Here is a 25,812-nt window from a genome sequence, read left to right on the forward strand (position 1 = left end):
GTTGCCAAGGATTGTAAGGTAGAGCTTGACTTCAGAGAGGAGAACGTGGGGGTACGGCCCAGAGCCGCTGTAAAGTGCTGTCGGCTGGCAGGGTGACTCGAATCGGAGGCTTTACATGTGGGGTCGTTGGAATGTGGTGACGCTTGTCTTTCTTTTTTCTTTTCTTTTTTAAAGAGTCGTGTCTTGGAGCTCTTTACACAGGAGCACAGACTGCCCCCCCCCCGTCGCCCCCCCAGCACAGCACCCACGCGGCCCCGCGTGAGCAGGGCTGGGACGGGCGTCCACGTGTAGGTGTGCTGTGATATTACAAGTAAAGCCATGTTCATCGTGATCATGCCTGTGCTTTGCTCCTGGGACTGTCTCTGCATTAGTATAAGTAGATTGCCTGGGTCAAAGGGGGCGAGTCCTTTGTTTTTGTTTGTTCTATTTATTAAAAATGGAGTTGGTATTCATAGTGTTTTAAAACATGCTTTTTCAAGCCAGTGCATACAGATTGTCTCATTCCTTTAATGAATTTCCATTTTATTTTTTAAAAATAGATAATATGTTTACAAAGTTCAGAATTCAGCTTCCTTCTTAGCTTTTCTCCTCCAGCACCCACTTTGCTTTTCCCCTAAAGCGGCCAGTTTTATCTTTATTTTGTAGCTCCTTCCAAAGCTATATTTCACATACATAAGCAGGATTGTAGATATGTTCTTCTTGTCCTCGCATTTATACAGTGGTTAGAGGTATGTACACTTTAAGTTTCTGTAGATAATTGCTAAATTTCCATCTAAAGGCGGTTGTTGTTGTCGTTTTAAGGTCCTTGTTGGTGACAGTGCAGAAGAGGGCCTGCTGAGCCTCATCTGCTAGGTTAGCCTCATCCACTAGGTTAGCCTCATTCGGTAGGTTACCCCAGACTCTGTAATCTCTGCCAGCACTGAAAGGCGCTGATCTTATTCTTAATGTATCTCTTAAATTTAGTAAGCAGCTCTCATCATCCTCTAAGCTGTTTTCTGTTTTAAGATCTTGTTTGTTGTTTTCCTCCTTGAAGCTGCTTTTATTCATTTACACATGTATCTCCCTTAGCGTGTTTTCTTATCTCTTTTCAGTTACTGGAATCCTGAAACTTGGAGATTGGTTTTTCACGACTATATGAGGTGCAAGTGTGCCTAATTTACAAAGTCTGCACTCTCTCTTGGTTAGGACGTTGTGCCCCAGGCCCTGCTGGATCAGTATCTCTCCATGACCGACCCCTCCCGGGCGCAGACAGTGGACACGGAGATCGCCAAGCACTGCGCGTACAGCCTGCCGGGCGTGGCACTGACGCTGGGCCGGCAGAACTGGCACTGCCTGCGCGAGACCTACGAGACGCTGGCCTCCGACATGCAGGTGCGGGGCCCCTGTCCACGCTCCCTCGCGTGCAGAGAGCTTGCCAGTGACACCAGAGCACTCCCCCGTGGGTCCAGGCTCCTCCCTCCACCTGAGCAGCCTCTCTTCTTTTTTGTCTGAAGTGCTAGAATTAGCTTCCCGTTTGACCTGCTGAGGTTCCTAACTCAAAGGTGCTGTTGTCTAAAGTTTACGTGCAGATTAATTCTTGAGAATATAGGGTTTCATTTTACCCCAGAAACAGTGTTATAAATGCTTCCTCCCTGGTATTTTTCAACCTTAGCAGAACTGCAGTCGTGTTAGGGCTGCCAAGGTCTGGGCCCAGCGGGCAGCGCAGTGTGGGTGGGAGAAGGTTGATGGGTGTGTGCGTGCCCGTTTGTGCACACATGTGCTCACCACCACCACCCGTTTGAGAAACAAGAAATGGGAAACATTGACCCTTGGTTGTTTGTGGCTCTTTGTGGCTGTTGCCCCAGGCTTTGCCGACTTCACCACCCGCCCTTGGGTCTGTCTTCTATACACCCAAGTCCCTTTTCTTCAGCGACCTTCATCTCTCAGTTATTCGAAGGCATCTGCTGAGACTAATTTATACTGAGTTGTGAATGGTTATCCCTCGGTGTCTCAGTTGACTTGGCAAGTTGGAAGTCAAGAGTCCCCTTGGGAACATAGTTTAAGTCCCTCCTCCGACCTCTGGAGAAGCTGATCCCTGCTCAGCCCTCAGGGGTGGAACTGGGCGTGGGACACATGGCCAAGACCAACGAGTGTTCCACCCTCTGTGTGAGCGGCTTTCCACCTTTATTCTGTGGACTCTCGGAGCTGCTGGTGACGGGGACGGCTCTGGATGGGTAGGGCTTATCCAAACATCCTGCCTTCTCCCATTTGATACATTGAACATGGGTACAGCATATTATCTCAAGAACAGGTTCTTGTGTTTGGGGGCGGGGATAAAGCCTTTGTTCTAAACAGCTTCTCAGCAGGTAAAGTTTTAAACTAAATAAGAAAGTAAACTTTTTTAAATTAAGGCCACATGAAGAAAAAGCTGTTTTTGACGTATAAAGTCTCCTGTAAATGGAGCACATTTCTGTTCCGGTGTTCTTTTCCAGGGCTGCCCGCAAGAGATTTTTCCAGTCTTGGATCTCTTTAATTGCCAGTTCTTTAAAACGAGTTTTGTGGTTGTTTTTAATCCAGGGTAGTCTGTGCAGAGTCGGGAGGGCCAGTGCAGGGAGAGGCACACCAGCCAGCCTTCGATCCATGTGGGACGCCAGGAAATTGGGCAGCCAGTGCTCCGAAAGCTACACAGGCTTCACCACCAGTGATCTCCAAGCATTTTTTTCCTTCCTAAGTGAAAGGGGGATAACATATACTGTGCAGGGATTTTGCATTTTTCTGCCAGTTTTTGATAGAAAGTAGGCATTTAAAACTTGGTATCTATTATTACTATTTTATTCTGATTTAACTTGAGATTAATAACATTCAGATATAATAAATTAACCTTCATACATTGTGCAAAAGTTAAAGTACCAAGACTTTGTGATCAGCTTACTCACGCAGTTGTCTTTATTTCTGCAGTGGAAAGTTCGAAGGACCTTAGCCTTCTCCATCCACGAACTTGCAGTCATCCTTGGAGATCAGTTGACAGCTGCAGATCTGGTTCCAATTTTTAATGGATTTTTAAAAGACCTCGATGAAGTCAGGATAGGTGTCCTTAAACACTTGCATGATTTTCTGAAGGTAATTTTTAAGTTCTTTTGTATAAAAACACACTAAAATTCTGTAGAGTTAAAGTTTTGACTTTATGCTGCCATCAAGATAGGTTTCTGTATGTTCTGTGTAACAAATGTAGCCATGACTTTGATGGTACCATGTGGTTAAAAAATAGTCCCATTCTGATCAGTTTTGCTAGTGTCACTTCAGTGTTTAATTTAAAAATTACGCTAAATTTCATTTTTAAATGACATTAGATCATGGTTACAAACATTTGTACCTTTTTTCTCATAATTACTGAACTAACATGTAGGAAATTACATGGACATTAAGCCTTCTGTGGTGTGTCCTCACCCCTCTGATGTGGATCTCTGGTCTCTGACAGGAGCAGCGCTGACTTTACAAATTGTTTAATCCTGGAGAACTATTGTAGTCATAAAGTTTGAGGTGCAGAAGTATCATAATTGAAATTGCTCTAATTGTCCCGATAATGGTCCCTCAACTCAGAATCCAGTGGGGAATTGCACATAGAATTTAAATATCACGTCTCTTTAGCCGTCTTAAATCTAGGACAGTTTCCCTGACTTTTCACCTGTAATGTCATGGACCTTTTTGAGGGGGCCAAGCCAGTGGTTTTGGAGAATGCCCCCCAATTTGAACTTGCCTGAGCACTGTCACACAGTTAGATTCAGGTTAAACAGGTGTTGTCTGCCAAGAGTATTACCTCTCTACCTAGGTCCCTGGGTGTTTTTCTGAATGGGTTGCGTCAGGGGTAACACGATGTTGGCTCTTGGGTCCCTGGTGATGCTGAGTCCGGTCCCGTGGCCGTGGGTCAGCTCACTTTTCCATCGAGGTTATTGACTCCTCGGTGGGCGATTCTTTCAAACTCTGAACAGCTCTTTCCCTGAGTCCTTCACACAGTGCTTTTGCATTTCTGCATCTGTACCTGATTCTTGCCTGAATCACTTGTTACTGTGTGAGTTGTAAAATACTAATTTTCTGTTCTTTGTAATTCCTTCTGTGTTTACTAGTTAGTATCTCCTGTAAAGATAACCTTTCCCTTCTCTTCCTCTGCCTCTTTGCAAATTTTTCTTAATATCAGTGTGGACTCTAGAATTACTTTTTTATTCCTTCCGTGTAATGTAATCTATTTCTGTCGGGTTTTTTTGTTTGTTTTTTAACATCTTTATTGGAGTATAATTGCTTTACAATGGTGTGTTAGTTTCTGCTTTATAACAAAGTGAATCAGTTATACATATACATTATGTCCCCATATCTCTTCCCTCTTGCATCTCCCTCCCTCCCACCCTCCCTATCCCACCCCTCTAGGTGGTCACGAAGCACCCAGCTGATCTCCCTGTGCTATGCGGCTGCTTCCCACTATCTGTATTACGTTTGGTAGTGTATATATGTCCATGCCACTGTCTCACTTTGTCCCAGGTTACCCTTCCCCCTCCCCGTATCCTCAAGTCCATTCTCTAGTAGGTCTGCATCTTTATTCCCGTCTTGCCCCTGGGTTCTTCTGATCCTTTTTTTTTTTTTTTTTTTTTTTAGATTCCATATATATATGTTAGCATACGGTATTTGTCTTTCTCTTTCTGACTTACTTCACTCTGTATGACAATCTGTGGGTCCATCCACCTCACTACACATAACTCAGTTTCGTTCCTTTTTATGGCTGAGTAGTAGTCCATTGTATATATGTGCCACATCTTCTTTATCCATTCATCTGTTGCTGGACATTTAGGTTGTTTCCATCTCCTGGCTATTGTAAACAGAGCTGCAATGAACATTTTGACACATGACTCTTTTTGAATTATGGTTTTCTCAGGGTATATGCCCAGTAGTGGGATTGCTGGATCATATGGTAGTTCTACTTTTAGTTTTTTAAGGAACCTCCATACTGTTCTCCATAGTGGCTGTATCAATTTACATTCCCACCAACAGTGCAAGAGGGTTCCCTTTTCTCCACATCCTCTCCAGCATTTATTGTTTGTAGATTTTTTGATGGTGGCCATTCTGACCGGTGTGAGATGATATCTCATTGTAGTTTTGATTTGCATTTCTCTAGTGGTTAATGATGTTGAGAATTCTTTCATGTGTTTGTTGGCAATCTGTATATCTTCTTTGGAGAAATGTCTATTTAGGTCTTCTGCCCATTTTTGGATTGGGTTGTTTGTTTTTTTGATATTGAGCTGCATGAGTTGCTTGTATGTTTTGGAGATTAATCCTTTGTCAGTTGCTTCATTTGCAAATATTTTCTCCCATTCTGAGGGTTGTCTTTTCGCCTTGTTTATGGTTTCCTTTGCTGTGCAAAAGCTTTGAAGTTTCATTAGGTCCCATTTGTTTATTTTTGTTTTTATTTCCATTTCTCTAGGAGGTGGGTCAAAAAGGATCTTGCTGTGATTTATGTCATAGAGTGTTCTGCCTATGTTTTCCTCTAAGAGTTTGATGGTGTCTGGCCGTACATTTAGGTCTTTAATCCATTTTGAGTTTATTTTTGTGTATGGTGTTAGGGAGTGTTCTAATTTCATTCTTTTACATGTAACTGTCCAGTTTTCCCAGAACCACTTACTGTAGAGGCTGTCTTTTCTCCACTGTATATTCTTGCCTCCTTTATCAAAGACAAGGTGACCATATGTGCGTGGGTTTATCTCTGGGCTTTCTATCCTGTTCCATTGATCTATATTTTTGTTTTTGTGCCAGTACCATACTGTCTTGATTACTGTAGCTTTGTAGTATAGTCTGAAGTCAGCGAGCCTGATTCCTCGAGCTCCGTCTTTCTTTCTCAAGATTGCGTTGGCTATTCGGAGTCTCTTGTGTTTCCATACCAATTGTGAAATTTTTTTTTCTAGTTCTGTGATAAATGCCAGTGGTAGTTTGATAGGGATTGCATTGAATCTGTAGATTGCTTTGGGTAGTAGAGTCATTTTCACAATGTTGATTCTTCCAGTCCAAGAACATGGTATATCTCTCCATCTATTTGTATTATCTTCAGTTTCTTTCATCAGTGTCTTATAGTTTTCTGCATACAGGTCTTTTGTCTCCTTAGGTAGGTTTATTCCTAGGTATTTTATTCTTTTTGTTGCAGTGGTAAATGGGAGTGTTTCCTTAATTTCTCTTTCAGATTTTTCGTTGTTAATGTATAGGAATGCAAGAGATTTCTGTGCATTAATTTTGTATCCTGCTACTCTACCAAATTCACTGATTAGCCCTAGTAGTTTTCTGGTAGCATCTTTAGGATTCTCTATGTATAGTATCATGTCATCTGCAAACAGTGACAGCTTTACTTCTTCTTTTCCGATTTGGATTCCTTTTATTTCTTTTTCTTCGCTGCTTGCTGTGGCTAAAACTTCCAAAACTATGTTGAATAATAGTGGTGAGAGTGGGCAACCTTGTCTTGTTCCTGATCTTAGTGGAAATGGTTTCAGGTTTTCACCATTGAGGATGAAGTTGGCTGTGGGTTTGTCATATATGGCCTTTATTATGTTGAGGAAAGTTCCCTCTATGCCTACTTTCTGGAGGGTTTTTATTATAAATTGGTGTTGAATTTTGTCAAAAGCTTTCTCTGCATCTATTGAGATGATCATATGGTTTTTCTCCTTCAGTTTGTTAATATGGTGTATCACATTGATTGATTTGCGTATATTGAAGAATCCTTGCATTCCTGGAATAAACCCCACTTGATAATGGTGTATGATTCTTTTATGTGCTGTTGGATTCTGTTTGCTTGTATTTTGTTGAGGATTTTTACATCTACGTTCATCAGTGATATTGGCCTGTAGTTATCTTTCTTTATGACGTCTTTGTCTGGTTTTGGTGTCAGGGTGATGGTGGCCTCGTAGAATGAGTTTGGGAGTGTTCCTCCTTCTGCTGTATTTTGGAAGAGTTTGAGAAGGATAGGTGTTAGCTCTTCTCTAAATGTTTGATAGAATTTGCCTGTGAAGCCATCTGGTCCTGGGCTTTCGTTTGTTGGAAGATTTTTAATCACAGTTTCAATTTCAGTGCTTGTGATTGGTCTGTTCATATTTTCTATTTCTTCCAGGTTCAGTCTCGGAAAGTTGTGCATTTCTAAGAATTTGTCCATTTCTTCCAGGTTGTCCATTTTATTGGCATAGAGTTGCTTGTAGTAATCTCTCATGATCTTTTGTATTTCTGCAGTGTCATTTGTTACTTCTTTTTCATTTCTAATTCTGTTGGTTTGAGTCTTCTCCCTTTTTTTCTTGATGAGTCTGGCTAATGGTTTATCAATTTTGTTTATCTTCTCAACCAGCTTTTACTTTTATTGATCTTCGCTATCCTTTCCTTCATTTCTTTTTCATTTACTTCTGATCTGATCTTTATGATTTCTTTCTTTCTGCTAACTTTGGGGTTTTTTTGTTCTTCTTTTTCTGATTGCTTTAGGTGTAACGTTAGGTTGTTTATTTGAGATGTTTCTTGTTTCTTAAGGTAGGCTTGTATAGCTATAAACTTCTCTCTTAGAACTGCTTTTGCTGCATCCCATAGGTTTTGGGTCATTGTGTTTTCATTGTCATTTGTTTCTAGGTTTTTGGTTTTTTTGGTTTTTTTTTTTTTTTTTGCTATACATGGGCCTCTCCCTTTGCGGAGCACAGGCTCCGCACGCACAGGCTCAGTGGCCATGGCTTATGGGCCTAGCCGCTCCGTGGCATGTGGGATCTTCCCAGACCGGGGCATGAACCCGCGTCCCCTGCATCGGCAGGCGGATTCTCAACCACTGCGCCACCAGGGAAGCCCTGTTTCTAGGTATTTTTTGATTTCCTCTTTGATTTCTTCAGTGATCTCTTGGTTATTAAGTAGTGTGTTGTTTAGCCCCCATGTGTTTGCATTTCTTACAGATTTTTTCCTGTAATTGATATCTAGTCTCATAGCATTGCAGTTGGAAAATATACTTGATACGATTTCAGTTTTCTTAAATTTACCAAGGCTTGATTTGTGACCCAAGATACGATCTGTCGTGGAGAATGTTCCATGAGCACTTGAGAAGAATGTGTATTCTGTTGTTTTTGGATGGAATGTCCTATAAATATTAATTAAGTCCATCTTGTTTAATGTATCATTTAAAGCTTGTGTTTCCTTATATACTTTCATTTTGGATTATCTGTCCATTGGTGAAAGTGGGGTGTTAAAGTCCCCTACTTTGATTGTGTTACTGTCAATTTCCCCTTTTATGGCTGTTAGTATTTGCCTTATGTATTGAGGTGCTCCGATGTTGGTTGCATAAGTATTTACAATTGTTGTATCTTCTTCTTGGATTGATCCCTTGATCATTAGGTAGTGTCCTTCTTTGTCTCTTGTAATAATAGTCTTTGTTTTAAAGTCTATTTTGCCTGATATGAGAATTGCTACTCCAGCTTTCTTTTGATTTCCATTTGCATGGAATATCTTTTTCCATCCCCTCACTTTCAGTCTGCATGTGTCCGTAGGTCTGAAGTGGGTCTCTTGTAGACAGCATATATATGGGTCTTGTTTTTGTATCCATTCAGTGAGCTTGTGTCTTTTGTTTGGAGCATTTAATCCATTTACATTTAAGGTAGTTATCTATATGTATGTGCCTATTACCATTTTCTTAATTGTTTTGGTTTTATTATTGTAGGTCTTTTCCTTCTCTTTTGTTTCCTGCCTAGAGAAGTTCCTTTAGCATTTGTTGTAGAGCTGGTTTGGTGGTGCTGAATTCTCTTAGCTTTTGCTTGTCTGTAAAGCTTTTAATTTCTCCATCAAATCTGAATGAGATCCTTGCTGGGTAGAGTAATCTTGGTTGTAGGCTTTTCTCTTTCATCACTTTAAATATGTCCTGCCAGTCCCTTCTGGCTTGCAGAGTTTCTGCTGAAAGATCAGCTGTTAACCTTATGGGGATTCCCTTGTGTGTTATTTGTTGTTTTTCCCTTGCTGCTTTTAATATTTGTTCTTTGTATTTAATTTTTGATAGTTTGATTAATATGTGTCTTGGTGTGTTTCTCCTTGGATTTATCCTGTATGGGACTCTCTGTGTTTCCTGTACTTGATTAACTATTTCCTTTCCCATATTAGGGAGGTTTTCAACTATAATCTTCTCAAATATTTTCTCAGTCCCTTTCTTTTTCTCTTCTTCTTCTTCTGGGACCCCTAGAATTCGAATGTTGGTGTCTTTAATGTTGTGCCAGAGGTCTCTGAGGCTGTCCTCAATTCTTTTCATTCTTTTTTCTTTATTCTGCTCTGCAGTAGTTATTTCCACTATTTTATCTTCCAGGTCACTTATGCGTTCTTCTGCCTCAGTTATTCTGCTATTGATCCCTTCTAGAGAATTTTTATTTCGTTTATTGTGTTGTTCATCTCTGTTTGTTTGCTCTTTAGTTCTTCTAGGTCCTTGTTAAATGTTTCTTGCATTTAGTCTATTCTGTTTCCAAGATTTTGGATCATCTTTACTGTCATTATTCTGAATTCTTTTTCAGGTAGACTGCCTATTTCCTCTTCATTTGTTTGGTCTGGTGGGTTTTTATCTTGCTCCTTCATCTGCTGTGTGTTTTTCTGTCTTCTCATTTTGCTTAACTTACTGTGTTTGGGGTCTCCTTTTTGCAGGCTGCAGGTTAGTAGTTACCGTTGTTTTTGGTGTCTGTCTGCAGTGGCTAAGGTTGGGTCAGTGGGTTGTGTAGCCTTCCTGGTGGAGGGGGACTAGTGCCTGTGTTCTGGTGGGTGAGGCTGGATCTTGTCTTTCTGGTGGGCAGGAGGTCCACGTCTTTGGTTTGTTTTGGGGTGTCTGTGTCCTTGTTATGATTTTAGGCAGCCTCTCTGCTAATGGATGGGGTTGTGTTCCTGTCTTGCTAGTTGTTTGGCATAGAGTGTCCAGCACTGTAACTTGCTGGTTGTTGAGTGGAGCTGGGTCTTGGCGTTGAGATGGAGCTCTCTGGGAGATTTTCGCCGTTTGATACTACGTGGAGCTGGGAGGTCTCTTGTGGACAAGTGTCCTGAACTTGGCTCTCCCACCTCAGAGGCACAGCACTGACGCCTGGCTGGAGCACTAAGAGCCTGTCCTCCACACGGCTCAGAATAAAAGGGGGGAAAGAAAGAAAGAAGGAGAGAGAGAGGGGGAGGGAGGGAGAGTGAGAAAGAGAGAGAGGAAGGAAGGAAGAAGATAAAATAAAGTGATTAAAATAAAAAATAAGAAAAAAAATTTTTTTAAGTAATTAAAAAAAAAGGACAGACAGAACCCTAGGACAGATGGTGGAAGCAAAGCTATACAGACAAAATCTCACACAGAAGCATACACATACACACTCACAAAAAGAGGAAGAGGGGAAAAAATCATAAATCTTGCTCTCAAAGTCCACCTCCTCAATTTGGGATGATGCATTGTATATTCATGTATTCCACAGATGCAGGTACATCAGGTTGATTGTGGAGCTTTAATCCGCTGCTTCTGAGGCTGCTGGGACAGATTTCCCTTTCTCTTCTTTGTTCTCACAGCTCCCAGGGGCTCAGCTTTGGATTTGGCCCCGCCTCTGCGTGTAGGTCGCTGGAGGGCGTCTGTTCTTTGCTCAGACAGGACGGGGTTAAATGAGCAGCTAATTTGGGGGCTCTGGCTCACTCAGGCCAGGGGGAGGGAGGGGTACGGAGTGCGGGGCGGGCCTGTGGTGGCGACAGAATCCAGCGTGACATTGCACCAGCCTAAGGCACGCCGTGCATTCTCCCAAGGAAGTTGTCCCTGGGTCACGGGACCCTGGCAGTGGCGGGCTGCACAGGCTCCCCGGAAAGGAGGTGTGGAGAGTGACCTGTGCTCGCACACAGGCTTCTTGGTGGCGGCAGCGGCAGCCTTAGCGTCTCATGTCCGTCTCTGGGGTCTGTGCTAATAGCCGTGGCTCGCGCCCGTCTCTGGAGCTCCTTTAAGCAGCACTCTTAATCCCCTCTCCTCGCGCACCAGGAAACAAAGAGGGAAGAAAAAGTCTCTTGCCTCTTTGGCATCTCCAGACTTTTCCCTGGACTCCCTCCCGGCTAGCCGTGGCGCACTAGCTCCCTTTAGGCTGTGTTCACGCAGTCCTCTCCATGGGATCTGATCTCCGAAGCCCGTGCCTTGGCTCCCAGCTTCGCCCGCCCCAGCGGGTGAGCAGACAAGCCTCTCGGGCTGGTGAGTGCTGGTCGGCCCTGGTCCTCTGTGCGGGAATCTCTCCGCTTTGCCCTCTGCACCCCTGTTGCTGCGCTCTCCTCCGTGGCTCCGCCACCCGCAGTCTCCGCCCGCGAAGGGGCTTCCTAGTGTGTGGAAACCTTTCCTCCTTCACAGCTCCCTCCCACTGGTGCAGGTCCCGTCCCTATTCTTTTGTCTCTGTTTTTTCTTTTTTCTTTTGCCCTACCCAGGTACGTGGGGGGTTTCTTGCCTTTTGGGAGGTCTGAGGTCTTCTGCCAGCGTTCAGTAGGTGTTCTGTAGGAGGTGTTCCACATGTAGATGGATTTCTGATGTATCTGTGGGGAGGAAGGTGATCTCCGCGTCTTACTCTTTCACCGTCTTGAAGCTCCTCCTGTCATTTGTTTTGACCATCAAATGTGGCGAATAAGAGCCCCTTAAAGCCACTCCTGTGTCCTTTCGATCGGCCCCCTCACTGCCAGGCACGTCTTACTTTCAGGCCTACCTTCTCCTTTCGCTCCAGCTGGGAGTCAGGATCTCCCCGAGGAGCCCAGGTCTTTTCTGGTGGAGAGCTGGGATTTAGAAGCCAAGATCCAGGAACTAGATGTGCTCATTGCTCCCGGACGTCATTTCTTTTAGGCTTTTTCAGGGGATAGGAGGGGGTTTTTTGGTTTGGGGGGTTTAAAAAATTATTTAGTTCATATTGCATCTTCCAGTCCAGTACCATTTCCTCTCCTTTTTTCACATTTTTTTTCTTTTCTATTGTGGTAAAAACTCTTGTTTTCAAAAATGTTAAATTATTTAGTCATTTGCTCAATTTGACGTTTTAGAACTATTCCAACATCAAATTAACCAGGTAATGGTCAAGATTTCCTTCAGCACTTTCTGTCATTGGAACATGTTCCATGAAGATATATGGTCACAATACTGAGTTTAAACTTAGACTTTTTCTGTGTGACTCTTATCTGTTTGATGTACAGTTAAATTTATGTGCTTCTGTTTATATCAACTTTTAGGGTTTTCCCCCTTGTTAACTATAAACCTACTCTTAAATATTTATAGAACGGTTATTGGGATAAACTTATTTTTTTCACTCAGATATTTATTGAGCACCTACAATGTGGCATCACAGTGCTGTCCACTGGGCTCACACTATGAGTAGGAGCATAATCCCTGTCTTCAGAGGGTGTGTGACAATAAGGATGTCACAGGAGTGTTCTGGTAAAGCTTTGCCCGGGGACAGTGGACAGTAGAGGCCACTCACTGGCTCAAGAAGCAAATATTTCAAAAGGGGAGAATGACTCTTGAAGATAAACGGGATTATCAGGGAAAATGGACTTAATACCAATTTTTAAAACAAATGTACCTACTACATCTGCTCTCCTTCAGAAGAACTAACCATGTGATGTAGAGGTTTTTAAGCAGTGTGGTAAAGGAAATAATGTCTCTGCCGTGTCCTAGTGAATATTCTTATTTGTCTCTTCAGCTTCTTCCTATTGACAAAAGAAGAGAGTATCTGTATCAACTTCAGGAGTTTTTGGTGACAGACAATAGTAGAAACTGGCGCTTTCGAGCTGAACTGGCTGAGTAAGTCCTCATCCTCCATCAGACTGTTTGGGGGGTGTTGCTTCACCTTTACCTTTCCTGGGTTTCTTCATCACTTTGTGTGGGTCCAGGTTTCTGCCTGGCATCCTGTTCCTTTAACACTGCCTGTAACACAGGTCTTGCTGGCAGTGAATTTTCTCAGCTTTTTTTTTATAAGACCGTGTCACCTTCACTTTTTTTTAATTGTGGTAAAATACACATAACCACTTTTGCTGCTGGTGCAGTGTCCCCCCATCTAGTTGTAGAACATTTCGTCCTCCCAAAAGGACACCCCACGCCCATAAGCAGCGGCCCCGCAGACATCAGTCTGCTGTCTCCGTGCGTGTTTGCTTTTCTGAGCGTTTGGTCCAGATGCGCCGCATAACCCCCGGCCTCTGTGCACGGCTCCCTCACTCAGCACAGTGTTGTCGGGGTCCATCCACGTGGCAGCCGTGAATAATGCTCTGAGTGAACATACGACCTTTTAAGCCATTCATCTGGGTTGTTTCCGGCTGATGTGAGTAGTGCTGCTGTGAGCATCGATGTACTCATACAAGGTTTGTGAGGTGGATTTGCTGGGTCATCCAGTAATTCTGCGTTTAACTTGTTGAGGAGCTGCATGACCGTGTGCACAATGGCTGCAGCGGGTTACATTCCCACCAGCAGTGGATGAGGGCTCCCATTTCCCCACATCCTCCCTGGCTCTTGCTGTTTTCCTTTTTTTTTCTTTCTAATTGCAGCCAGTGTGTGTAAAGTAGCGTCTCACTTTGGTCTTGATGTGCATTTCTTTAATGTTTAGTGATGTTTAGCACCATTTCATGTGCTGTTGGCCATTTGTATATATTCTCTGGAGAAATGTCTATTCAAGTCCATTGCATATTTTTTAATCGGGCTGTTTGTCTTAAATTGGGTTGCTGAATTGTGAGAGTTCTTTATTAAATATTCTGGATTCTGGACCTCACCTGTATTTTCAAAAGGTATCTTTGCTGGGTACGGAGTTTAGGGCTGAGTTTCTTTCGGTGCGTGACAGGATAACTGCCCTGAGTTCTGTCTTGCCTGGCCTCCTCTGCAGCTGGTGTGGACGGCAGAGCCCGTCCAGGCAGCAGGTGCTGGGTTGGGTGGTGGTGTCTCCATATGACCTTCGATGCCCTCTGCACTTCATTTCGTCCAGCCGTGGGCTGCCGCTGCCTTTTGCTGATGATGGGAGCTGGGGCTGGGGGCCTCTTCGTCCCGTTCTCTGTGCACCCTCTGCCCCTGTATCCCTCCGCCGCTGTATCCCTTCGGCTCTTCGACTCCGCGTTACCCGCTCTCCTCCGGCCCTGCGCTTCGGCATCCCTTTACTCCTCTGCCCCTCTCCAGCCCCCCACCCCCGTGCACGTGCCCCTCCTTCCTTGTGCCCCTCCACCCTCCCAGCCCTGGGCTGCGGTTGCCCCGTGGTGGAGGCCGCCGGGTGCTGGGCGAGGGGAGGCCCTCTGCCCCTTGGTTCGGCCTCGGTCTTGGGGAGGCCTGTGTGCTGGGCTCCCCAGAGCCTCCACCCGCCCCGGGGCTCGTGTCTCTGCCCTGGACCCGTGCTCGGTCAGGGCAGTGCTTCCTGCGCCTTCGCAGCAGGACGAGACTTGCGCTTGGCTCCGAGGCTCTGCGGCTCCACGCCGGGAACGGGCTTTTCCTATCCCCTGTCTCCGGCTGCAGCCTGGCCTTGCCCGGGCGGGGGCGCGGACAGGCTTCGCTGACCCTCCGCCGGCCACAGGAGGCTTTTGCTCCTTGAGAGCGAGGCCTCCCTGTGCGCCCCAGGCTGGGAGGGGGTCTGCGGGGCGCCTCCCGGGGGATCCGCGTGCCCTCGGGCGGGGCGGTTCATCGCTGCGCTGGTTGTCTGTGTCGTCCGCCTCCTGCCGGTGGCACACGTAACCCGCCACAGACACAGCCCAGGAGGTGGGAGTCTCAGCGTGTCTGCGGTCCTCCTGGGAGGGTGTCGTTGCCTCCTCCACTCAGGCCGATGGGGGACGCCCTGGTCCCCGGTTCTCGGTGACTTGGTGGGAGTAGGCGCAGGAGGGGCCTCCCCGTGTCCCCCACCCCTGGTACCGGAGCCTCCCTGAGAAGCTGCCCGGAGCCTGAGTGGTACACAGAAGGCTGCCTGAGGCTGCTGGCGCCTTCTCACTAGACGGCTGCTGTGTGGACGGGAGTTTCCCAGCAGGTCCTCAGCAGTCACCGCGGGACCGTGTCCCGTGTCCCCATGGAGCCAGCCGGGACGTGCTTTGCTGTGTCCGTCGCCGTGGATACAGTTCCGCAGTGTTTGTGTCCTGAACGTGTGTGTTGTTTAGATGCAGATCCAGACACACAGCGTCCAGGCCAATCGCTGGTCTCTGCATGTGTTCCTCTCACAGACACGACCTTGGTGACTCACGCTTCAGACGAGCAACCTATTTTCATTTGTCGTGTTTACTGTTGAGTTGTAATTGTATTTTTATAATTCACTTTGTAGACAGCTGATCTTACTTCTAGAGTTATACAGCCCCAGAGACATTTATGATTATCTACGCCCCATTGCCCTGAATCTGTGCGCAGATAAAGTTTCTTCTGTTCGTTGGATTTCCTACAAGTTGGTACGTGTTCAAGTTCTTACAGCCTTAGCCCAGCACACGTTTGGTGAGAACACTGGGCAGAGGTGTGGCTCACCAGTGCGTGCCCCCCTAGGTTGGCGAGATGGTGCGTAAGCTGCACCGGGCCGCGCCGCCCACCTTCGGGGTGGACCTCATCCGCGAGCTGGTGGAGAACTTCGGCCGCTGTCCCCGGTGGTCCGGGCGGCAGGCCTTCGTCTTTGTCTGCCAGGTGAGTGCGGCCACACCGGCTGCCTGTCTCCTTGGGCCCCTTGCCCCCCTCCACACCCTCGCTCTCATCCTTGAGGGCAGAGCTTCGCCATCTGGCTCACCCTTCCCCGCTCCGTCCCCCGAGCTCCCGAAAGCGGTGCTGCCCTGGCCGTCGTCCTGGTCCACGGAGCTTGCGGGTCTGCGGCTGTGAACATGACTGTGATGCCAGGCCTCCGTGGGGCAGGTCACAGCTGTGCGTCTCTGCGGGGACTTAACTGTATCATTTTGTTTTGAGCTCCTGTGTGCCTGGAATATTGTTTTTAAAAGCTGTAACTGAAACCTGAGGCACTTAAGTTGTTTCTAAAAGGTTTTGCGAGCTGGTATTACTTACGGCCTGGTCGACTGAGCCGGCAGATTGAAGCAGGTCTTTCTGTTCCCAGACCGTCATTGAAGATGAATGCCTGCCCATGGACCAGTTCGCTGTGCATCTGATGCCACACCTGCTCACCTTGGCAAACGACAGGGTTCCGAATGTCCGCGTGCTCCTCGCGAAGACGCTGCGACAAACTCTGCTAGAAAAAGGTAGGCGGGCGACCCGCGAGGAGCAGGATAGGTGGTGGGGACACGGGGCAGGTGGGCGCCCAAGCGGAAGGGTTGGGGTCAGAGGAATAGTGTGGTCCGAGAATGTGCTGCGACTTGGTAGTGGTGGTTTGTGTCGAGAAAGGACACAAAGACGATTAAGGGGTGAGGAGAGCGATGTTGAATTTTCACTGTTCTGTTCTAGATGAATTTTTCTTTATAATTTAAAACTTAGTAGTTTGAAAAGTTGGAAGTTCAGTGAGGACTGTGTGACGAATACTGCCTTTGGTTCGCCCCACGTGAACGTCTGTCGCTGCCATTGGGGTGGGAGGCGTGTTTGAGTTTCCTCCTGCGTTTCATTCATTAGGCGGAAGACGTGCCCCTTAGCGTTTGCTTTGCTGCAGATCATGAGCACCTTAAGATTCAGGTTGTTCTACTTATTGTAATCCCCCAGAAATGCCTAATAAATATCATTTGAATGTGTGAATTCACGAACAAAGCACAGAAAGAAGTTTGTAATAGACTTCAAAGAATATGGGCAAATTAACGTTGCTTCTTTTTTCTCCTTTGGAATTTATCATATTGAACAGACAGGGAGGACTCTGGTTTTGTGTGTGTGGTTTGTACTTGGAAATGTTTTTCCTTTTACTGAGCTAAGTAACAGCTGTAACAAGTGCAAGTTTTAACATAGTTACTAACATTGCTGCCATTAAACATCATGAGATTTAGACTGTTACTAAAACAAGATAGAGGTTTCCCTGGTGGCACAGTGGTTAAGAATCCGCCTGCCAGTGCAGGGGACACGGGTTCAAGCCCTGGGCCGGGAAGATCCCACATGCTGCAGAGCAGCTAAGCCCGTGCGCCATAGCTACTGAGCCTGCACTCTAGACCCCGCGAGCCACAACTACGGAGCCCACGTGCCACAATTACTGAAACCCGTGCGCCTAGAGCCCGTACTCTGCAGCAAGAGAAGCCACCGCAGTGAGAAGCCCATGCACCGCAATGAAGAGTAGCCCCCGCTCACTGCAACTAGAGAAAGCCCGTGCACAGCAACAAAGACCCAACACAGCCAAAAAAAAAAAAAACAAAACAAGATAAATCTTCTAATTCTTCTACATTTGGGGATGTTTTTCATAGAACACAAATCAATTTGGGTTACTGTTTATAATCCAACAAAGCTAATTTCATTTGTGATTTGCTCTTCCTGTTTCCAGAGTATTTCCTAACCTCTGCCAGCTGTCACCAGGAGGCCGTGGAGCAGACCATCATGGCTCTTCAGATGGACCGTGACAGTGACGTCAAGTACTTCGCAAGCATCCACCCGGCCAGCACCAAGATCTCTGAAGATGCCATGAGCACGGCCTCCTCCACCTACTAGACGGCGTGGACCGGGGTCTCCCCACTTCTGGGGAGCTGAGGTTTGGCTCGTGACCACACGTGGCCTGGGACAGCTGTGGGGGACCTTCCTCCCTTGCAGACTTGATTGCAGGTGCAAGTTACCTACACCGATACCAGGGATTTTCAGAGTCAAGAGAAAGTACAGTAAACATTATTATCTTGACTTGAAGGGAAAATAATTTCTCAGAGGATTATAATCGTCACCGAAGCCTTAAATCCTTCTGTCTTCCTGACTGAACGAAACTTGAATTGGCCTAGCATTCTCCTTGTGGAAGGGATGGGACTCCCAGAGGCCTGCGTTGCTTTCTGCTGGTTTAATTTAATGACTGAGAGGTGGAAGTGCAGCCAGAAGGCGGCCGCGAGCCGGGATGGGGAAGAGACCTCCAGTATTAACCCTCGCTGTGTCCACACGGGCAAGGCCCTCGTGGGGTCTGCGGCCAGCTGCCCAGTCCAGCCCCAAGTGTGTGAACGGGAAAGGAGATATTTTTTGGATTTCTCCTGAGGGCTTGATGCTAACACTAAGTAGAGTCTGATTTTAACTCTTAAATGCAGCATATTGCTGTGCACATTTACAGAGCCTTTGCTGAGTATCTGTGTCCTGATTTTTTTTCATGCTGGTCATGACCTGAAGGAAATTTATTAGCACGTATACTGTATGTCAGGCGTTTTTGACTTGATCATGATCAGCTCTGAGGTGCAACTTTGTCTCACATACTGTACATACCTGTGCCTCCCCTGGGGAGGGCCGCAGTCTGTAATCATGCTGTTCAACTCTTGTGCACAAGTTCTCTTGTTCAAATAAAATTTATTACTAAGATCTATACAGAGAGATAGATACACTTTTGACTGTTTTCTAGATATCTGCGAATAAATGCAATTTGTGATCTGTATTAATGATTTTAGTATAAAACGGGAAAACTAGATTAAAATATGTCTTTTAACTAGTTGGGTAATTTCTTTGAAATCTGCGCACACCCCCGGGCCAGTTCTGCTCTTGGCTGGCAGCGGGGCCTCCTGGGCAGCCCCCCACCGAGGGCAGGCATGCACCTGGGGCTCACCCTGGGGTCTTCACTCCCAGGAGAGGCCTCCGAGCCCAGGTCTGCCCGTGCAAGGGGCGGTGGTGGAGCCTGCCTGCCCACGCGTGTCTGCATCAGGTGAGATGCTGCGTGAATGTGCTTTTATGAAGGGCTGTGGAGAGATGCTCGTTGCTTTTTTGAGCCCAGGTTGGAAGACCCTTGGCCTCTGAGCGGCCGCGGTGCTTCTGTGATTTTGGTTTTGTCTCCTCAGCTAGTGGGGACTCCCCAGGTTTGTAGTTAAGCCGAGTAGGGCCTTGAGCCTTGGCGGGTAGATCTGGGGATACACAGGCTGCTTCCTGTATATGTCATTACAGATGAGCCTTCGGTCTCTTACTCTTGCATTATAAGCTGGCTATTTGTGCACTGGCAATAATGTGTGACCAGATTCCACTGAGACAAATGAATCAGTAAACACAGGTAAGGTGGGGCACAGGTAATAAGGGCGGGGCTGTGGAGTGGAAGGTGGTAGGTGGTGGCGGCTGGGGAAGGCATCTGTCAATCAGCCTCAGAGCAGAGGCTGAAGGAGGGTGAGATCTCTCTTGATGTCATTTAGCCTAATTTTTGAGGTGCACGTTCTCTGCTATTAAGCTATAATAATATACTTTGCCCCTCCCCCAAACTTCAGTTCTATAAATAAGAATTCTACACTAATAGCTGCAGTCTTTTAAAACAGTGGTAATAATAATAGTCCATTTTGGGGTAAAGAACTTGAATTTAGGCCAGCTCTTCCCGTGTGGCGTCACGCGGGCCCATGTCACCCTCGGATCCCGAAGAGCCGTGATGCCAGGTCCCTCCGCGGCGGTGGACGGGGAAGGCCACCAGCATCGTTTAATGGCCGAGGCCGCCCCGGTTTGAACCATCACTGACGGCGCTCAAAGAAGACGAGGCTGGACCATCGGCTCCTGATTTCAGCTCGCTCTTTAGTGGCGACAGTGCAGCCCTCCCGCCGTGGCCCCGGGTACTCCCGCAGGTGCGGATGGAGTCATGGCCGCCAAGCCCAGAGGACGGAAGGAAACCGGCTCCTGGAGGCAGCGGGACACTGACGACTCCACAGTTCTTCCAGATGCCCCCAGAGGCAAAAACAGCCTGCAAACCAGTTAGTAACCAAATCTTTTAATTTCACAGTAGAAAAATGAATAATGGTATGTCCTCATAGGTAATTGATGTTGGGTAGCTAATCTCAGGAGAAATTCTGTGATGATGTGGGACTTCTGAGTGACCAGGGTGAAGAGGAAACTTTTTTTTTCCCCGAAATTGGAGCTTCCTGCTCAGCCCATGTCCTTGGCCATGGCTGGTGTTTCTCTTCCACCGCCTCCTGCAGCCCCTTCCTCGTCTGCCTCCTCTGGCTGGGCCTGGTCCCCGGTCCCCGCATCCCTGCCCGGGAGGAAGCGCCTGCGAGCTCTCGCGAGTACGTGAGTGTCCTGCCCTGAATCTGCCACCCCGAGGCCACCAGCCCTCCTCTTTGACTCTTAGTGGCTTGGGGGTCACCTTTTTGCCTGTGAGCTTTGTCCTTAAGCCCTGGAGATACTTCTGATGGCAGACCCGTGCAGTTTGTCTAGAACCCTCTAGAACCCTGAATTGGCAAGGGCTGAGGCCCTCGGAGCCGTCACAAAGCCGGCCTGGCAACTCAGCCCGTGAGGGACGCTTGCACCCCTGCCCGGTGCCAGGTGGGCCTCCTCCTGGCAGCACTAGGTCCCAGGGAGTGGGTGCCGGGGCCCAGAGGGTGGGCCCGGTGTGTCGGGGATGCCCCCAGGAGGTGGGAGCAGCCGATGTTAAATTGACCCCCAACAGGAAAAGCGCCGCGCCCCGGGCCCCGGACACCCGTGCTGCTTTCCTTGTGCGGTAACGTTTTCTGTGCAGGATTCCAGGAGCTGGAAGCAGTGAGCGACAGGGAAGAAAAGGTGGAGGCTCCCAGCAGCTCAGAGCCGAGCCCATGCCTCTTGGAAGGTGACGATCCTCTGAGTGAAACCAGTTACAGAAGGTGAGCCTGGGAATAGATGTGAGTAAGCAGGACCTCGAGGTTTCCCACGTTCACCTTTATAAACGCATCAAGATGAGCAGGGTGCATGGAGAGGGACGACGGGGCCCCGCTGAGGGGTGTTCCCGGGTGACCTGCCTGGGGCACAGCCCTGGGCTCATGTGTCTCCTCCCCACCAGAAGCTGGACTCTCAAATCCTCCACCAGAAACTCCCAAACTGGGCGTTTTGTGACCCCTTGAATACGAGTGTTTTGCCCTAGTGGAGGTCTGACCTTGAGAACATCTTGACTATTTGTAAACGCAAAATACCAACTGTGATTCATTTTTGTTGTAGTCCTTTTCTGCTGTGAACTCCACTAACCCAAGTTCATTCCTGGACCATTCTCATAGGGAACTAATGGCCTAGTTTTAGTCTCATCTGACAGAAGTTATTTTCCTTAAAAATTCTTTTCCTAGAAACTTAGCAAGTGATCAGATTTTAGTCCCTGGGACGTTTTTTTTGTTTGTTTATTTGTTTTTTGCGGGTCGCGGGCCTGTCACTGTTGTGGCCTCTCCCATTGCGGAGCACAGGCTCTGGACGCGCAGGCTCAGCGGCCATGGCTCACGGGCACAGCCGCTCTGCGGCATGTGGGATCTTCCCGGACCGGGGCACAAACCTGCATCCCCTGCATCGGCAGGCGGACTCTCAACCACTGCGCCACCAGGGAAGCCCCCTGGGACGTTTTATAGCACTGTGACAGTTTGATGTCTGACAAGTCTTGCGGAGGGTATATTTGGCTGATTTAAATTTGGCAAGATTTGATGCAGAGTTTTTAGTCAGTACCCTGATCAGCTGTGTTTAGTGTTCATGAGCTGATGGTGGTTATTAATTGGATGCGAACATCTACTGGGTAGTGTCGTTAGATGTTCCATGAGGAAGCTGTGAGCAGCTCCTGGAGGCCCGTGAGCTGGGTGGCCTGCGGCCCCGTGGATGTCGCTGCACTGAACCCGAGAGGTGTCCCAGCCAGGAGCAGGCGGGCCTCCACTTTCAAAAATGCTGGAGCAAAGGACGTTGTAGGGACCGTTCCCCAGGCAGACGCCCAGGGGAGGGAGAGCAGGATGAGGCGGGGGACCTCTCACAGGGACACTGGGACAGTCTCAGTGCAGGCGGGGCCGGGCCCAGAGGACATTCCCAGGGCCTCAGGCAGAACGAGAACAGGAACAGTGGAGTGTGTGTGTGTTTGTGTGCACCTGTCTTGGATGGTCCTCTTCTGAGATTTTTCTGGGGTTTTGGTGTGTTTTGGTTTTTAAGTATCTCTAGTAAAGTGCTGGTGACTTAGGACAGGGCCGCTGCAATGTTGCTGTGTGTTCAGTCACCGTGGATCCCGTTAAAATGCACGTTATGACCCAGCAGGTCCAGGGTGGGGCCTGAGGCCTGTGCTCCTAACAGGAGCAGGGGGACATTGTTGATAACAAGGCCTTGAAAGACCCTGTGGGTGTGGGATCTTACCTTTTCCAGATTAACACTCTTTCCATAAATTTGATACACTAATTCCAACAGCACAGAATCAAAAAGGTTGTCTGGCATTCAGTATTTGTACTCTATTTTCTCAGTTGCAAGTCAGTGCTTTGATGCGTTCGGAGTCCATGCCCACATGGGGACAGGAGGTCACGACCACAGCAGCTGTGCTGGCAGCACGGTGCTGAGTGGTGGGCGAGCCCAGAGCGCAGGGTTCCCGGGGCTGCTCTCCTGCAGGGGCCCCGCGGCCGAGAGGCCCGGCAGGCACAGGGTGGCAGGATCAGGTGGCGGCCCCCCTGCTCCGTTTGGTTCGACATCTCGTAGAGGTGCTTCCCTTGGTGCCCAAGTTCAGCCCACAGGTATCAGCAGCAGCCTGTGTGCATTTGCTTAGCGAGTGTCCCCACGATTTGACAGTCAAGGCCAAGAGCCAAACCTGGTCAGGTCTAATCCATCCGCCCCCAGGTCCACCCCAGGTCGCCTACATGTACTGTCTGTGGGTCGTGCACTGTGTCCTACGTTTACCACATTGGGTCACCTCCCATCTCTCTCAAGGAACAATAGCTCTGACCTGTGCAGCACTTGGGACCACTCTGATCTTTTGTACTAGGCGTCATCAGCCCAGTCGTTAGTTGAGATGCTAAGGTAGGGTGGCCAGACTGAAAATAAACATACAGAAAAGGAGAGAAAAGCCAGGAAAAGAGTATGTTATTGAGGTCATTGCTTTAGGCAAAAGGGCTCAGGAAGAAAAAAACAAAACAAAACGGGACACCCAATTAAGTATTAGACAACCTTATACTCAAATATTAGTCACTGTTGATCTGAAATTCAGCTGTAACAGGGCATCTGCGTTTTACATGGCAACCTCCCAGTAAGGCCAACCTAAGTCAACAGACTGAAGCCCAGGAGCAACACCTCTCAGGAGACACTGTCCCCAGCAGGGTCGCCCTGAGGTAGCGTGTGCCGTGGGCAGCCCCACCTGACGGCCAAGCTAACGCTTCATCCAGAGAACTCACCATTCCTTCTGTCCTACTGCGCCCGGTTTGAAGGCCAACAGCAGATGGCATTGAGACAACCTTATTAGCAGTAAATGATATATTTTTTTATCCCCTTGTGAGAAACGCAACAATTTGGGGTGGGCCCTCCTTCAGAAGGCTACAGACACCCCTCCCCCCAGCCCCAAGAGCAGCTCTTCCTTTCTCCAGTTGTAACTGGGATGTGCAATAGCTTCTTGCCTTTTGATGGACCTGGGACCCTCGGTTCAGATGAGCATCATGCCTGTTTCTCCCCCCGCCCCCCAAATTCATCTGTTTTGACCCCATCGGAAGTTTGGGCCCAGGTGTCCTGCAGGCGCCGCTGCATTCCCTCTCAGTCTCGAGGCTGTGCGGTGATGGTGCAGGCAGCCACACCCAGGGGCTTTAAGCCTCAGTCTAGACTCAGGCCCCAAGTGGAGCCCCACGTTACCACACCTAGACTACTGAATTAAATTACCATTTCAGCTCTCCCAGAAATGGAATCTTAAACCAGTCAATCGGGAATCGCCTGCTCCGCACTAGCTGGTCATCTGACTGATAGACCCCTGACATCTCCTAAAGGCAAATACAGGCACACCTCATTTTATTGTGCTTTGCAGAGACTGCCTTTTTTTTTTTTTTTTTTTTTAACAAATTGAAGGTTTCTGGCAACCTTGAGTCAAGCAAGTCTATCGATGGTGCCATTTTTCAAACAGCAATTATTTTTTAATTAAGGTATGTATATTGTTTTACACAAAACGCTATCACACACTTAATGGACTACAGTATAATGGAAACATAACTTTTATAAGCACTAGGAAACCAAAAAATTTGTGTTACTTGTTTTATTGCAATATTCACTTTGTTGCGGTGGTCCGGAACCAAACCCACAACGTCTGAGTTCTGTAACTTTGCAATAACTAACCCACTTTTTGGCCTAAGATAACTTCCTTGTTCCTGCTCCCTTTTGCCTTTCTTTGTACAGCTTCTTGGAACTCCTTTTATCTGCCAGATTGGATGCTGCCTGATTCAATTTTTGCTCAAATAAACTGTTAAATTTTTTAATATGCCTCAGTTTATCTTTTAACAGTTCTCGTGTCAGAAGTGGGATCTGAAGGAGAACCCTGATGGCCCCAGGAGCAAGGAGCAACCAGGCGTAGGCACCCGCTGGGCCCTTGGGGCTCGCTGCCTTCTCAGGGCGCCTCTGGAGGTCTTGAGGCCCTTCTCAAATCCTAGTTCTGCAGCTTTTGCGTCATGAGCTTTCAGACTTTAATTGAACATTTCTTTTTCTGGACTGGGTCTGGAAATTGGCTGGAGTCAGACTAGGTGGAATTTAGAAACTGGACTGAGTCTGGGTTCAATTGGATCTGACTTGTAAACCAGACTGTGTCTGCAGTTGAACTGGGTCTGACTTCAGCTGTGCTGGGTCCATGAGGCCTCGGGTGAATAAAAGTTTAAGACTGAACAAGCAGGTTAACCTTACCAAAGATAATCTTGAATTACAGTGGCTACAGAGGAGAACTTTTAATCTAGATAAGTTTATCCATTTATGAGGTGTCCTAGAGAAAAAGGGGCCTCAGCCAGGCACTCACTGTAAAGGGTAAGGGAAATTTCTCTCTCCTCCTCTGCAGTGTCTGGTGACCAGGAAGACACCCCCTGGGACACCCAGCTCACCCCAGCGCCTGCAGACGGGATCCTGGGAAAACTGGAGAAGCCAGTGAAGGGTAAGAATTCTACCAAAGTCAGTTCTGCCAGGTCTCCACTGCTGTGCCTGGTTGAGAGGAAGGTAAAATGTCATATTGTCAGTCACTTTCCAAATTCAGACTAGCAGGCAAAAAATACTTGTTAGAATTAAGTATTGATGGTGACACGTGACTGTGCTTTCAGGTACCCAGTGGTTGCTGATCCTTTCTCTCCCAGGGACACCTATTGCCTTCTTGTTGTGTCCTGAGAACTTGGCTTAGTTACCGTCAGGTTGGAGGCCCCCAAAATATGGCCAGGCAGAAGTATGGGCTGCACCCCATTTGCGGCCAGGGTCCTATAGACTGTTGCCAGCTCTCAGGGGATTGTCTAAAGCTTACTTTCTTTACGGGTGGCTCTCCATCTTGGGTATCTTTTGCACCCTCATTGGGAATGCCACTTGCATTCATGGGGTTGTTCACTACTGCCGATAATATTCACAGTTTGTCCTGGCTGAAACCTGACAAGATATTTGAAAGGATTTTTTTTTTTTTTTTGAAAAATAGCTCTGTGGTCAGAAGTTGGCCAAATTGGAAGCTGATATTCAGAGCCTGACAGGAACTTCTTTTAGGCCTTCTGTCCAAAGCTGGAATGAAACTATATACCCAGAGGGAAAGAAAAACATTCTGAAGCCTTTGGAATGTTTTAGTAAGTCCTTCTGCAAAGACACACAGCTCTAAATCTAGAACATAGGGATCTTCTGATTTCCATCTTACTTGACCTTCTCCCTGATATGAAGAAGCAAATGTAGTTGGCTAGGTGGGCAGCCCCTTGGTACCATTCAGGTTCCCACCCAATTCCTTGAAGAATTAAAAACAACTGAACTTGTCTTACAAACCGAGTCTTTACAAGAACAGTAATGCGGTTCTAGAAACAATCCAAAGCTCATCTATGCTTTTTACCAATCCTTGAGCCTCCCCTGTTCATCTCAGAAGGCTTGTAGGTGTCATAAAAGATCTG

The 25,812-nt window shown here is 47.4% G+C and overlaps 1 protein-coding gene across 3 annotated transcripts in view; it reads left to right on the top strand.

The window, feature by feature from the left end:
* The window catches only part of PPP4R1 (protein phosphatase 4 regulatory subunit 1), a 60,999-nt gene extending 42,505 nt beyond the window's left edge, over positions 1 to 18,494 (top strand). For all 3 annotated transcript variants that reach the window (XM_082668317.1, XM_082668318.1, XM_082668319.1), the window contains exons 14-20: positions 1,186 to 1,371; positions 2,938 to 3,099; positions 12,672 to 12,772; positions 15,249 to 15,369; positions 15,461 to 15,595; positions 16,014 to 16,155; positions 17,367 to 18,494. In XM_082668317.1, the coding sequence (XP_082524443.1) occupies positions 1,186 to 1,371; positions 2,938 to 3,099; positions 12,672 to 12,772; positions 15,249 to 15,369; positions 15,461 to 15,595; positions 16,014 to 16,155; positions 17,367 to 17,530 (1,011 nt within the window). In that variant the 3' untranslated portion in view covers positions 17,531 to 18,494. The remainder of the gene's footprint in view (positions 1 to 1,185; positions 1,372 to 2,937; positions 3,100 to 12,671; positions 12,773 to 15,248; positions 15,370 to 15,460; positions 15,596 to 16,013; positions 16,156 to 17,366) is intronic.
* The last annotated feature ends 7,318 nt before the right edge of the window (positions 18,495 to 25,812 follow it).

This window comes from Grampus griseus (genome assembly GCF_964374135.1).
Source record: "Grampus griseus genome assembly, chromosome: 12".
NCBI classification, from domain to species: domain Eukaryota; kingdom Metazoa; phylum Chordata; class Mammalia; order Artiodactyla; family Delphinidae; genus Grampus; species Grampus griseus.